The 15,875-nt window shown below is 44.7% G+C and overlaps 1 protein-coding gene across 1 annotated transcript; it reads right to left on the reverse strand.

The window, feature by feature from the left end:
- Positions 1-2,645: 2,645 nt before the first annotated feature.
- C19H11orf87 (chromosome 19 C11orf87 homolog) lies at positions 2,646-5,963 on the reverse strand. Its single transcript, XM_030043056.2, has 2 exons — positions 5,843-5,963; positions 2,646-5,452 (listed from the first exon to the last, which is right to left on the reverse strand). Exon 2 carries the CDS (start codon positions 5,302-5,304, stop codon positions 4,825-4,827), a length of 480 nt encoding a protein of 159 aa, XP_029898916.1. The 5' UTR covers positions 5,305-5,452; positions 5,843-5,963; the 3' UTR covers positions 2,646-4,824.
- Positions 5,964-15,875: the final 9,912 nt, after the last annotated feature.

The following is a 15,875-nucleotide window of genomic DNA, read 5'->3' on the forward strand; positions in this document are numbered from 1 at the left end:
AAATTTATTTAGTGATCAGATGGAAAACTTGGCTTCAGGGAAAAAAAGAGTTAGATACCAGAAAGAGATGACAGAGTCAGTCCTGGATAAATGCAGTTCTAATTTTTAACATAAATGAAAGAGTTATTAAAGGTTTGTATATGAGTCATGCCAACTTCTATATAGATGAGAAAGGTAATGAAATGGTATCTAAGTCGTTATAAATTTTGCTATTTACACAAAAGAGGAAAAAGAATGTTTTCTACTTCATTTTTTGTGTTTCCCTTCATATCTTGCATACTTATTAAAATGTAGGGTTTCAAGTACCCATAGAAAAAATACAAACGTGCAGAGAGAATAACCACTAGAAAGAAAAAAAAGCAACCAAGTCCTATGACTGGATTTAAAATAATTCAGTCCTGTCTAAAGAGTCAAATCATGTTCTTTTTCCTCCCTACATAAAAGTTGCACTCATATTCATAACAATAGAAGAAGAAAAGCACAGTTGCTTCATAACACTGGACATAGCTTTCCAGAAACAAGATAGCAACTACTCAGAAATGCTATGGAAAATGTTAATCACATAGTAACTTGCTATTTACATTAAAGACAGTAGCCTTTAAAATTAATTAAAAATAAAAGAAAAAAAAAGATTTTTTAGTCATAGGACAGTTTTCTATAATGTGGAGTCTCTGTTCTTTGCTTTTTGTCCAGCATTTCTTTCAAGATATATATCTATATATACAGATATATGTCTGAGAGAGATGTATCAAAAGCTAAAACATGTCTGGATGGAGAGCCTGCAAATTTCATCTGAGACTACATTTGCAGTAAACAAACTTCCACAGAAAAAAAAATGCTGGAATGACACATTTTAATGAAATGACATTCCCTGTCCACAACCCACATAGGATCCATGTGGAAACCTAAACGCCTCAGTCTATAGAAGCAGAGCTGACAGCAGCAGAGCAGGTTCCCCAGTGCTGCCGGGCTGAAGCATCCCAGCCCTCGTGGGATGCAGTGGTCTCCATCCCCTCGGAGGCTGCCAGGACGAGTGAGGAGCAGGGCCAGCGGTGGTGATGTGGAGAGCTGTCACCCTCTGTGTGGACTACAGGCGGGATCCAAGTCCCTTGACAGTCAGTGGAAGCCACTGCTGTTGATGCCAGCAGGAGCTGGACGAAGCCCCAGGGCAGCAGCAGGCTCTGAGGATGGGAACACAGGACGAGGCATCGCCTACTCTCCGATCCAGCCCCAGCGCTGCCACCACACCGCCCGGCAGGCTCTCTGTTTTCACTAGGATCTACAAAACAAGTCACTGCTGTCGTGCTTCTTCCACGGGATGACGGCTGCACTGGCCAGGAACTGTTCAGCGCCACAGCACTTCTTATTCTTACACATGCAGGATGCTAGTGGGCAACCGGCTCCAATTCCAAACCAGGAAAATCCAGCTGGAAGATGTGCCCCTTAACAGAGAGAAGACTGTCTGTTCTTCCAGCAGTCAGCACTCAGCTGCCAGGTCTCCATCATAACTTGCCGAAACCAGTGCAAATTCACAGGAAAAAGAATGTCCACATCAAGAGGGTATAAATCCTTCTTTACGTACGAGAATGGTACAAGCATTTACCCAGCATCGCTATCAAATATCGTAGAAAAGGTTACACAAAAAATATTTAAATATATGGATACAGATACATAGATATTACACTTGCATAAAATATGTATATTCAAAACCCTTTGGGCAGTTTCACAGTTAGCTGAAAATGTATGCTTTAGAAATATGAACAATTTCCTACACTTTTCTAGTTTAAGTAGGAGGGGGGAGGGGAAAGAAGCATCAGCCTTATTAATACTGAATGCTAAGTGCAGAAGTTTAGCTGTAGCTGTAGGGTTTTGCAGCAATTGATTTGACAGAACCTCCAAGCATAAACTCTGTTTTAAAAATCCACATCTATTCCCTAGATTGCTTATTGTTTCATGAAAATGAAAGCCTACATGTCCTGCTTGTATCAGCTAGATCTCCTGAGACCATTCAATTAAACCTCATAAGCTTGCAATACTTCAAGACAGGATCGTGTATTGGGAGTACGCGTGAACCTTATTGCAGTATTTCTGGGTGATAATAGGAATTTATAACTTCTTATATCTTGTATAATTTAACTTTAGAAATAAAAAAAAACCTTAAATGACACCACAAGAAGCTCACAGTTTTGAGAAAATTAAAGTCAGTATGAAATTTTACTTATAGACCACATAATTTACACAGATTTACATAAATACAGAGATATTAAAATATTAAATCAAAGCTAATTAACAGAGGATAGAGTTTTACATGATAACATATTTTAATTCCAGTTACATTTTTGCAACTACTTTTAGTGTCATGAGATTATATAAATAATATATATACCTGTATATCCATAATATATATAAAGATATATATATCTATCTCTCCATCCTTCTTTTTTTCTTCAAAAATAGGGCAATTTTATAACTGCAATGAGATGTGACAAGCAGTACACTTCTGGGGAATTATTGCATGCCTTGAGTGCATAAGGCAGAAGGAAGAGTATCTGACTTCAGACACTAAAGAAGTGGAATCATCAACCAGAAATGCACTGGAGTGATTTGAACATCTTATTGCTTTTATAAAACTCAAAATCATACACTGTTGTTTTTTCTTGTTTTTTTTTTTTTTTTTTAAAGGCACAAAATAAAGGGGAAAGTAATATCTCTCTATTTAGTGGAGATCAACGATCAGGAAGCTCCATTACTGAACACTCTTCACTGTCCTAAATCTATTCCCTGTGGTGCAATACTGTGCTGCAGTTGCATAAGGAGGTTAAACACAAAAGTTCATGCATCCTTTATTAGGGGAAACAAAACAAAGCCAATTTCCTTGCCCAGCAACAACGAAGTAGCCATTAACATCCGATCATACCGGCTGGCGGTGAGAGTCAGCCATCGCTCCCATCAAACTGCAATGTGCAAAACACCACTTGGTCGCAGGTACGCTTGCCACACTAACCTCAGCTGGTGGAGCAGCTCCTTGAGCTGGGTGATACAGTACTTGCCTAAAATACTGGAGGCACGGATCCAAACTCAACAGCAATTTCCAGTCAGACCAGGCAAGATTGGAATGGGATAAAACTGGATAACAGAAACACTGCCCTGAAACCTCTGCATTTTGGGGCTACTGGAGGATTATGGAGCACTTCTGCCACCCTCATTCCCCATTTTAAATTGGTTAATGGCATTCACTCCCGGCTTAGGGCCCCAGACCTCCTGGTGCGTGTGCCTGGGATTTTTCTAGCCTAACAGCCACCATGGGAAGCAGAGTACAGCAGAAAGGGAATAAGTGGATACAAAATATTAAAAGCTGTGGACTATTACTATCTCCTCAGATCACTTTGAATGCCAGGATAGAAAGAAAGAAAGAAAAAAAAAAAAAAAAAAGAAGAAATCCCTCAGGATCACTTTTCTTTGCTGTATTTTTTAGATGTTAATATGCACAGTAGAGGGCTGCCTCTGCTATGATATCATATTAGATGTTTCAAAGTTTGGATATGGCACTCTGTTAAGGCACCTTCAAGTAATGGTCATTGATTTAATCACTAAGCAGAGCCGCATTTTCTGTACCCAACGCTGCTTCCTCCAACACACACAGTACTAGCAGCCACTCACACCTCCCATCCACAGACAAAAAACTCCTGGTGCTAGCTAGGGAGAAACTACACCAGCCAGTTCTGAAATAAATATTTGCCAGGGTTTAGGAGAGGACATTTTGCACAATTGTGTGGTTTGTTCCCCAAGAGGGGAAAGGGGAGAAAATTAAGTGTTGTCTGTCCCTAACTGTCTACTAGATTAGGAGGGTTAAAAATATGTATCAGCCTAAAAAAGTAGAAGCCAGCTCTGTACTGCTGCAGGATTCCTTGCTGGGAGGCGAAGCTGTAAACACAGGCGTTCAGTGCGGGGTGCCTGGTGCAGAACTGGATTTGTTTCAGGACTAACAGGAGGTACAAGGACACCCTCCCCTGGGAGAGGATGGGCAAGTTACTGCACATCACCTCTCCCTGCCACACAAAACTGTACTGGGTTTGGGTTTCAGGTTTCATGGCATGGGGATGGGGATGGGGATGGGGATGGGGGGGAGCGCGTTTGAAAATGAAGGGAGCTGAGGGGAGAGGAGAGCTCAGGCATCGCCCTGTGCAGACAGCTGGCTCCATCCCCCCAGACAGTGGGATGCTCAGCGCTGCAGCTGGGGGGCACGGGACCATGGGGCTGGAGGGCACTTGCAGTTAAGCCCAACTGGGGGTGGCCATTTCTACACAAAACAATATACAGTCTTGGAAAGGAGCAAGAGGGTGGGACAGGGGCATAGGTCCTAGCACAGAAGGAGAGACCAGGGTGGACTGTCGCTCTGCTCCAAGGGGACAGGGGGTCCCAAGGCACCCGCCAGACCTGCTTCTCCCCGCCCGCCACTCACCCACGCCCCAGCCCAGCCATGCAATGGTGACACAGGGTGCAGTGGGAATCCCGAGAGAGGGGGATCGTCCCGGTCCTTGGGATAATGTTGTCCAAGGAAAAGGGACTCCCCCACCCCTGACCCTCTCCTCCAGGTGGACGACTTGATATTTGGTAGCTGTGTGCAGCTCCTTCTCTGGTAAAAAGACGCATCTTTTCCTCGCACAGTCAATGAGAAACGCAATGTAATCTGTCATGCGCTTGGATCATGGGCTTGTTCGTTCATTTGAATTAGCAATGTTTTCTTCTTCTTCGGGGACTAGAATAATCACTCGGGTATTTACAAACACCAACCAGCGCCTTCGCGAGGTCTCCCCCAAACCATCATGACAAAATCACCGTGTGCAGGAGCCCCGCACCAGCTGTGTCCAAACAAGCCCGTGCTTGCTGAGAGCTCGGGGCTGCCGAGGGAGAGGGGCGCTGGATCTCCGAGTCCTGGGGGGGTCTTCCCAGCCGGCTGTCTCTTCCTTGGGGTGCCTCTCCCTGCACCCCCGTCCCAGGGTGCTGGCTGCTGCTACCGCTGCTGCGGGTGCAGTGGTCCCGTTCATACTCCTCCTGAGCCTTTTGCATTTTCCGCTTCTTCATCTTCCTCTTGTGGATATGGAAGGTGGTGAGGGAGAGGAGGATCAGGCAGAAGATGAGGGTGACCAGGACAATTAAAACCAGGGTGGATGAGAAGGACTGGAAGAGTTGACCCACTTGCGTGATGCAGGTGCTGCTGGTGTTTAAGGTGGCAGACGATGTCCTGTTCAGGAGACAAGGTGGCAGGGACAGCCTAAACTCCTTGGAGAGCTTGGCACTCATTGAGGAGGCTTCGGAAGACGAGGATCTTCCTCCCCTCTCTGAAGACGCCTAAATTGCAGTCGGTGCCGGGCTGCTGGCGGGCGCTCGCTGGAAATGCCCGGGATGCTGCCGGCTCAGCCTCGTCCTCGCTCTAAAGTGACAGAGCAGCCTGCAACGGGATCCGGACACATCAGCGCTCCGGGGCACCCACCCTGCGCAGCTCCCCCCTCCCCAAAACACCGCGCCGGCGGCTGCGGCAGCCTCCTCCCTGCGCCCCGCCACGGCAGCGCTCCGAGCGGCCCCGGCTCCCCGCCGGCGGGCGGCAGAGGGCTGGCGGGACGCGGACGGGGACGGGGCGTTCCGCCGCCGCACCGACTTCGCAAATTACTCGGCGCCCCGGGAGGCACCGCCCGGCCGCTCATCCCAACTAGTTGCCGCGGGAAGGGAGGGAGCGAGCGGCGGCCCGGCTGCCAGACCGCCGCACCCCGGCGCGGGCAGGCTGCCGACGCCGGGCGGGGACCCGCGCCGCGGTGCCGGTGCTCGCCCCGGAGCCCCTTACCTGCGCCGGCGGAGGGAGCGCCCGGGCGCCGCGGGCGCTGGGGGCTGCGGCAGCGCGGAGTGAGCGCGCAGAGCGGAGCCGCCGCCGCTTCGGGGAGCGCCGCCCGCAGCCTATAGCCGCCCCGGCCGGTGACGTCAGGCAGCGCGGCCGGGCCCGCTCGCCGCCGCCCCGCACGGCCCCGCGCCGGCGGCGGGAGCGGCGGGGGCGGCCCCCGCCCGGGCCTCGCGGGCACCGGCGGCCCCCCCGGGGTCCCGCCGCCGCCCGCACCCTCGGCGCCCCCCGCGCTGCCGCCGGCGCGGCCGGCCCCCGCATCGCGCCGGCCCCCGCAGCGGTCCCGCAGCCCCCGTCCCTTCCCTGCCCGCCTCATGCGCGCACACACCCCCCCCCCCCCCCCGCCCCGCTCTTCGCGTCCCCGGACGCGGAGACCGGCCCGTACCCGCCTCCCCCCAACACACCCCACGGTACCGGCCGTCCCCATCCCCGTCTGCCGCGGCCGGCCCCGGCCCCGCGTCCACATCCGCACGCAGACACGCCACGGCCGGAGCGCCCGCGTCCAGTGACCCCCCCCCCCCCCGGCTACCTCCAGCGCCTTCGCCTCCCGGCTGCGGCGTGCACCCACCGCCAGTCCGCCGCGTTCGCATCGGTACCGCGCCCTGGACGCCAGGCTCCCGCACGGCACCCCAGTCCCCCACGGCCACCCGGGCGCCCGTCTCTCCTCACAGCCGGCGCACCCGTCCGTTTCCCGCGAGGCCGATGTGACTCTGCGGGAGCTAAGAAATGCCAGGGACCCTCGTACCAAATTGTAACAGGTATCACAGGCACGGAGGGGGATTTGCAAAAACTTGCCTTACCAAGGCTAAGTGTATCGCGGGTGCCTTCTTCAAGAGCGAACGGGTATGAACTGGCCGTTAATACATTCAAGATAAAAATCAGGCGATTTCTAAACATCAGAGAATTTATGAGTTGAAAAATACTTCCAGTAGGGATAACGGGGAAAAAATAATAATTACCTTTAGGATGGAGCTCTTCGTATTTCCAAAAGGAGCAAAGCGATGTGGTTGTGTATGGTAACATGGGACAAGACCTGATGGCCCAGGAGATTCCTTCAGTCCCACGTCGTGTGCTCTGGACTAACCCCAAGCACTGGGAGCAGAGTTACTGTAAAGCCCTAACATGAGTAGCAGGGCTTTAAGGAAAAGCAGAAAGCATCAGGCTTTTCTGGTGGCCTGAAGCCACCTGAAAAGCCTGGAGGAAAATGTGTACAAGATGAGCTCTGACATGAGTTCAGAAAATCTTCATTCAGGAACAAAGATCTGTTGGATCTGTTGATCCTGATAGCCCAGAACCTGTCTCAGAGGTGGGTAGGAGCTGGTAAGCAGTGCATTTAAGCACATGTTTCAAGATAGATTTCTTCTGTACTGCTTTTGTCTCTGATAAATGCACCGCAGCTTGTGAACTTCGGCCAGTCACTGTTAACTCTGTGATTGTTCCGGAGAAAGACTTACACTGCAGGGTATGAACTACGTTCAACCCAGTTGGGATAGTCCCAATCATTTGCAAAGGGACTGCAACTTAAGGCTTTCTCTAAAACCAGAGGAATGGAGGTTCCCATTATTCCTTCTCCTCCCCAGAATGATACACTCTGATGCTTTAGAGGGGTGCTGCGGAGGCTGCACAGAGAGGAAGGAAGTTCAGTCCAGAATTGAAAGACAAGCCCTTGCCCACTCGTTTACCCACTGCTCCTCTCATTCAGCTCGGCATTCCTTGCACACATGCACACCCCCTCTTGCACACCAGCCACACCTCCACATCCCTGCTGACATTATACCCGCACCGCTTTCTTCCTCCGTACCTTTCTCCAACGTGTACATCTGAGGTCTGCATTAATGCGTGCTCTATGCTCTCTGCTGGCTGCCTTAGGGGAGAAAACAACCACCACAGGATAAAACAGCAAAGCAACCTTCAGGCCATTCCCTCTTTCCTCCAACTATTCTCTGCAAAGCAGCAACTGGGGGGGGGGGGGCTGCAAAACAAAGTTGGGGAGTGCAGGGGCAACTCGTCATGGCCTGTGCCACTAGACAACACCTCTGATCCTACTCAGAAGCAACCAAGTGTGTGGTATAAACCAGTAGCCCTGCGCTCCCCGACCAGGCTCCACTGAATCCTTTAACCAAAACTGAAGGTGGAACAAGGATACCACTTAATCCCAAAAGCATGGGTGAGTTTGTGAAGTTGTAGAAGCTGATCTGAGACTACCATTCAGAAGTTACCAGAGGGTTAGAAATTTTGTTGGGGTTTGGTTTTTTTCAGAAAAAAAAAACCAAAACCACCATAAAAATGGCCTTTTGCACAGAAAACAGCATTGGCAGCTGTAATACAGATACAAAGATATCTTAGCATGTTAGCCCTATTTATGGCAGAAATAACCACACTGTGGATTCAATAAACTTCAAAGCCAAAGAATTTACTGACTCATGATGTGGTTATTGCAAAAGTTAATAGATAGGACTACTTAGTTATTGCACTAGAATATTTGTGTCTTCAGGTTTTACTTGTCAGAAGAGGCAACACAAAGGTACTGAAAGTTAAATTGCCTTAAATAAATTTAAAATCCCTTGTGTATTATTTTCATCTGCTGTCTTTTGCCATCTGACCAGTTGCCTTCCTCATGTCCCAAGCTACTTCTTCCTATCCCTCCTGCCCCTGTCCCTACGCACCCACCTTCACCCAGACCAGTGGGCTGAAATGCCCAGAATGATTCATGGTTTTTTTACTTATTACTTTCAAAATGCTACTCACATTATTCCTTGCTTTCAGGATTAGCAAATAGTAAAAATGTGTCTTGTGTGTTAGTATGAAAATTATTCCAGGTATAAGGGTTTTCCTAAACTGTAGGAAGTGAAAGATGGGTCCAGGGAGTGGAGAAGGGCAGAGACCTCAGCAAATGTTTAACTCTTTCCCTACAGTCTCAGCCCCTTTTCTGTCCGTGTTCATGTACAATTTTGGAATATTTCTGCTTCAGCTAAAAGAAATGAAAGGCAGAGGTAGTTCTTGCTCTTGCTGGTAACTAATTTTACAATTTTTAATGAGAGAGACAGTCAGAAGAGAAGCATTGTGGAGAAGAGGGGAAAATAACTGTACTGTAATTATATATACCTTGGCATTCTGGTTCATACTGGCTGCCAGTCAACCAAAGTATATGTATTCAAATACCCATGATCAGAATACAGGGAGTTTCAGAAAACAGGGGAAAGAAATATATATTGTTATGGACCAGTAGCTGTGCATTATTCCTTTGCTCTGATTAACTGATATAATTAGATTTGAATACAAAAATACAAAAAAGAATATATCGCCAATAGATAATGTGGTCATGAAAAACCCTTCCTTTATTTAGCATGAAAATAAAGGATATGATAACTTCAAGAGTGCCCTCTGTCAAGAATAAATTGCTCATTAGTTATAGTGAATTTCCCCATAGTATATATGCAGTATGACATTTATGGAAGTTATGTTTCTTGCTCAAGTAGGATTGGCCACTGTGCGATAGAGGATATTATATTAAAGGGATAGTTTTTGTCTTTTACAACAAAGTTTGTACTCATTACAACCTTGATAACTCCCAGTTTTCTCTGGATTCACATTGTTAAGAAGCAGACAGCATACATATTTGCAAATCCCCCAAATGGACTTTTGTACATGGATTTTTTTTTAATCTGTTAATTAGAGAAGTTGTTCCTTCAGAAGCTAATTCCTCGAACGCTGTATTAAAAGGCCCTTTTTCACCAAGGTAGTTGCCTAATGAGATAACCTGTATGAGCAAAGACTGTTCATGTAAGTAAAGGTTTGATGGTTCAGGCCCTTGGCTAATAATGACCCTTCTTGAAAAAAAATTTATTGTCCCACCACTGTTCAAATTTAGCAGTTGATTGCATATAGAATAATGCATGATCCCTTTTGCACCAAGATGGATGTCATCATTTGCCAGACAGACCAAGTACTCGATGAATGCCAATGACCCTCGTATTAATTTGCAGTCTCCCCATGGGATTAAGGCCATCTGTATAGAAGTCTTTTAGGACACTACATATTCCCACTACTATAGGTGAAGCCCAGTGATCTAAACATGGTCTGAAACCCTAGCACTGTAAATAGAATGAATTTTAAAAACAAAATAAAATAGATTGTTATTTCATATGCACTGATAGGTCAGCTAAGATCCTGCACATGTAAATGTTTGTCTTGCAAAAATACTGTAAGTGTCCTTGAGAGATTTTGATTGGAAATAGCTTGACTATGGCTGACAATGCTGCTTCCCAGGCTACCCAGCTCAGAAGCAAATATTCTTTCTTTCTTTCTTTCTTTCCTTCCTTCTTTCTTTCCTTCTTTCCTTCCTTCCTTCTTTCATTCTTTCCTTTTCTTTCTCTCTTTCTTTCTTTCTTTCTTTCTTTCTCCCACACCTTCTAGAAAAGGGTAGTCTGGGTGATGTGGGCTCACAATTACTTCATTCTCAGGAGATGATTCCTTATGAAGATTAAGGACAATTTTGCATATTCAATTTCTATTCTTACTTTAGAAAAATATTCTTTTCTTGTTCTGGTAAAGGAGAAACCTACCACATGGGATGGTGAGAATTAAAAAAAAAAAGGATGTATGTGATGCCAACTGAGGAAGGTTACTAAGGTTTTGCTGAATTCAACAGGATGTTAAATGGCAGCAGGAGTAGAATACAGGTCCAGACTATGAAGAAATAAATAGACAATATTGGACATGCCTGACCGAGTACACAGATCTTCAGTTTAATTATGACAACAGAATTCTAAAGCTGCAACATACGTACATCTACTAATGAATAGCAGATCTGGGTAAAACTAAGACAAAGGGAGGAAAGAAGGGCAGGATTTTATCTGTAACTGTACATTAAAAATGCTATTTATTTTTTCATTAGACAATACATTTTAGAAAGGCAGAATCAGAGTAATGACCTTTCAGATTTAATCTTTTTGCTCTTCTTAATAGTTTACAGAGTTTTCAGTGAATTCAGAGGGGCAGACTTCAATTATATTTTTTAAACAGAGAACATGACTAGTGGTTGGTGAAACAAACTGACCATACCAGTGGATATCACTGAGAGAGAAAAAAGAAACTTGTGTTGCTTAGACTGGAGAGAGGTTTAAGCCTAATGATCCAGAATTTAAATGCGATTTCATGTTAACAGCCTGCTTCCCCTAACACAGTTTGAATGCATTTCAGAGCTAATTCAACATACCATTCACTCCAGATTTTAATATGGGATAAAGCACTTGTTCAATCAAATTCCATTTGCAACAGGGTCAGATCCAGCCCTGGAGGATGGTGGGTTTGTGTAGCCTCAAGACTGCATCTGCATCGTGTGATCCAGGGCACTTTCCCATCCCACCAGTGGGTGATAAGGGGGAAAATTCCAAGGGAGAGAACGAACCAATGATACCTTGCACAGGTTATCCCATGGGCCAGGAAGAGAGCGGTCCTGACAGATGCTCGTATGATCCATCTGGATATTTAGACAAACTGGAACAGCAACAAGGTGAAAGGGACACACAGGATAACAGTCCGGTGGCTGTTGTCTGCAGACAGGAGGCTGGTAGAGAAGGGACTTGAATTTGGGTCTTTCATCTCCAGGCAGCGCATGGCTCAGCCTGAGACAGGAGATTTTCTTGTTCATTCCATGCACATAACAACCCTCCCGCTCCCCGTAACATCCTGGCTTTGTTCCAGGGAGGAAATCTGAGAAAGTTGGGAAAGTGTAATGGATGACAAAGCCATTTACCTTCAGCTCTACCAGAAAAAATCCATGCTCAGTCAACTCCAGGCTCACTGCACTGTTCATCAGTGAAGTACATTGCTCAAATTTTGCCCACGGCCTTTTACAATGCTTTTTTTTTTTTTTATCAACTACTATGTGAAGAAGGAAGTTAGTAGCATTCGTTACTATTCTGTTCTGCTCTTATCTCCTGGGCCCTAAGCACTTGAGAGACCCCTGGTTTTATCCCCACTTTCTGACTATCACAATAGCAAAAGAAATCCTGATACCAGCTACTGGAAATACCTTTTCTTCATGTTGTTGCATAGCTGAAAGCCTTTGTGGACAGCCCTGTTCTTTTGACCTGTCTGTCAACCTGCTTGTAGCCAGGACATTAACAAGCGACCATCTTCTGTAACACTCCTCTTACAGAAATTTGAAATAATTTTAGAAATTTTATTTAATAATAAAACTAATTTTTACTAGATTTATACCATTTCAGCCTTTTTCTTCTAGGGTGTAATTTGGAGGAGGGAGTAAAAGAATATTAATTTTTAATTACAGAATCATCCCCAAACTTCATAAGCACAAAATTTCTTTAGGCTTGTATTTTCTAAACTAGGTTCAGAAACGTGAATGTCTTATTCTGCGAGGTACCATGACCTGTAGTTAAATCCAAACCAGGATACAAGCACCTGCCCATCGGAAAGGTAAAACTAAGTATGTCACTTATTGCTTGTTGGATTGGATCAAGCACCTTTCAGCAACAGCCCCTTGCAGGCATTTCTTCCCCTCTTTCCCAAAAACCCATGTGGCAAATGGAGCTGCCCCAGCTGCAAAAGGGATGATCTCTTCCATGGTGAGGGGCCTCCGTCTTCAGTGATGACATGATCAGCTTTTAAAAGAGAAAAGGCTCTAACAGACGAATGAGCTCAAGGTTTTCACTTCGTTATTACTGGCATTTACCTGATATGATGTAGGATGTGCTTCTGAATAATCCATTTGTACAAAAATAACATCATTCGTCTTAGAAGTGCTTATTTTCCGAGTGATATCAGCAAGAAAGCAGTTGTGTTTTCATTTTAAACTTGCTTCACCACAGTGTATTAGACTCTACTGGAGAACCATGTAATTGCTTATTACTGAAGCCTTTGTTTTTCTCTCTCTCTGTCTCTTCCTGCAAAGTTTTGTTATGTTCTTCCCCGTGTCATGTCTGAAATCAGACTGAAAACACTTTGGGAAAGTAAGTGAATTATCTGATTTTTATCAGGAGATGCTCCGAGAGAACATAAAGCTCTCTCTTAATAAAATAAAACCAACTGCAGCAGCATCTGGAAATAAGGAGAAAATATCAATGCAATAAACACTCCACAAGAGTGACCACTTTTTTTTAAAGGCCTACAAGAACATATTTGGATGTAGCAATGTTCTTGCATGATAGGAGGCTTTTTAGCTATTTTGCACATATTCAAAGAAAGTATTGATGCCATAACTTTTCTCTGTGTACTTAGATAAGATGTGCCTGTAGCATATAGAACTGGGCAGAATCCTACATATAGCCATTCTTTCCTGCTAGCGCTGCTTCCTACTTCTGACCTTCATGGCTCAGAAGTAAAAATTAGGTCTCTAAATAATTGCTATGATGCAAATATTTTTGCTTGCCTTGAGAGGCCCAGGATATAGTTTAGCTAACCTACCTCTCACCACCTTTGTAGGTCATGCTGGAGTAGCATCAGTGTGAAAAAAAGAAGCTTGGAAAGCAAAGGGAAGACTGAGTCTACAGAACAGAAAACAAAAGAATAGGCAAAAATGAACATGACAATGCATTTTATACAATGAAGAAGAGCAGGTGGAACATAGGAGATACAGTGTAGAGGTGACAATTGTAAATAGCTATTATTTGGGGAGCAACACATAACAGTGAGAAGAGAGATTACAAGAAATGGAATTACATAACTGAAAATTATACAACACAAAAATATCATTTGTCATTTCAATCACAGGCCTACAAGGACCTAATGCTAAATGCAGTTTCAGCTGCTCTAGTTAGAGACATATGTAATAATCCTTATAAGAATGCACATTTAAGAATTCTGTAAACTGTGACAGCATGAAAAAAATGTGAAATGCTATAGTATTTCTCATATATATAGAGATATATATATCAATCACCTGCCACTTTCAATGCTATGAAGTCCTTTCCAGCCTGTCATATTTACTCCACAAGTCTGAGAAAGAGTTGGACATTTACCGCAAAGTGTATGTTAAAGTATGTCATAAACTCTCAGGAACAGGTACTAGGAGAATGAGATGTCTTCCTAATGAGGGGAAATGTAGAAACACAGCTGAGATAGATAGAATAAGAAGCCATATTGCATTTAGTCTTTTCTATGAAAAGAATAACAGAGAGGGAAAGGAAAGAAAAGAAACAAAAGGAAGGGAAGAAGTGAAAGAAAGGAAAGAGAGGGAAAGGAAGGAAGGGAGAAAGAGGAAGGAAGGAAGGGAGGGAGGGAGGGAGGGAGGAAGGAAGGGAGGAAGGGAGAAAGGAAGGAAGGAAGGAAGGAAGGAAGGAAGGAAGGAAGGGAGGAAATACACCATAACTTGCCTAATAAAGTGGTTAGGAGACCTGGAGGTCTGGTTTATGAGCAAATGGATAGGTCATTAAAGAAGAATTAATTAAAGACCAGCCTGTAAAGTGCCAACATGGCACAGAACAAATGTTGTGAATTGCAACCTCGTTAGTACAGAAAACTAATGAAACAAATTGCACAACTAGGATTTTTTTTCTCCGCAGTTGTCATATATATATAGGGATTGTGTATATGACTGCTGTATCCACAAAACACAGCATTGAGAAATCACCTTGAAAGTGATCTTGTTTGCTGAAACCAACAAGCATTTTTTGTTTTATAACTGGGACAAGTAGAAGGTAGGAAAGGAGGCTTTGTACGTTTATTTCGGGGATCTATTTCCTTGGAAAGGTAGACTTTTAAGGAAGTATGGATTTCTACAATGATTCACCAAGAACTGAGTTTTGGACCTGTAGGCAAGCAAACCACCAGCAGACGATAGGATTTTTACAATGTAGTTAATGGAATGACAAAGGTATCCAGAAATTTGTTATTTAAAAGAATAAGAAGGAGGAAAAGGAGAAAGAGAAGAAGAAGAGAAGGAAAAGGGGAATCGACTATTTCTAAATGTGTTTGGAATATCACTATTTGGCTTCACAGAAAGCAATAAGTATTTCAGGGTGACTACTCTCAAGTCTTTCATGTGCGTGTGTATAGTGTTGGTACATAAACATGAGATATTAATGATTGGCAAGGAAATTATTAAAAATTATTAAACAAAATATTAATGTAAAAGTTAATAGAGCTTCATTCTATCCACAAGTTCAGTGTCTAACAAATGGGAAGGTGTGTGGACCTTTCGAGTCTAGCTGGGAATGGGACACTGTGGAGAAGGAGTAAGTAAGTGACTTAATTACACAGCAGGGATGAAGAATGTGCTTAAAATTAGGATGTCTCACTGTGCAACAGCAATTTGGCGGGAAGACAAGGGCCACTGTTTATCAGAAAAGCTGAAAGGATGTGCTTGTGGTAACAGTTGGGATAGATACCTAGCGAATATTTCTGCAGCCCTAAGAACAGGCAACATGGCTGTCAAAGCAAAGGGCTTGGCTCTGTGAAGGATTGAGCTCCCTAACTTTCAGACACTTAACCCCTTGAACAGAACTGCAGCAGATGGCATTAACTGCTAGTGCCCTTCATACAATGACTAGGAAAACAAAGTGCCACAAAAAGACCAAAGAAGCCAAGCACACAGTATAGGAAATTTGCCAAGAAATACCTTTCTTTAGCCTGACTGTTTAGGAACTCTCCCTGAATGTAAAACCTGGGTTCTGATCCATGTTCAAAGGCCATTTATGTATTATATGTGAAGTAGTTCTTGGATGAAAAATACACAGAGTCCGAGAGAACTGGACGGAAAAAAAAGTGACACTCTGCTCCTGCTTGAATGTCCTGTTTAGGAGATCAATGATTGAGGGAAGAGAGACTGGAGATTAGAATTTAGTTTGCAGAATCATTAGCATCCAGAAGTGGGAGAAGCATGGTGCTCTTTGAAAAGGTCAGCTGGAATCCTCTCTGGATGTGAATCTATTCATCGGAGCAGTAGACAGAGACAAGGGTATGGGCTTGGGTGTCCATACAGCTTCATTGCTAGCACGCCTTGTACCACAGTTTAGGCCTG

The sequence above is a fragment of the Aquila chrysaetos genome, chromosome 19, assembly GCF_900496995.4.
Source record: "Aquila chrysaetos chrysaetos chromosome 19, bAquChr1.4, whole genome shotgun sequence".
Taxonomy (NCBI): Eukaryota; Metazoa; Chordata; class Aves; order Accipitriformes; family Accipitridae; genus Aquila; species Aquila chrysaetos.

Bases quoted from the DNA above. Each gene is read 5' to 3' on its own strand.
- C19H11orf87 (XM_030043056.2), bottom strand. From the start codon at position 5,304: ATGAGTGCCAAGCTCTCCAAGGAGTTTAGGCTGTCCCTGCCACCTTGT.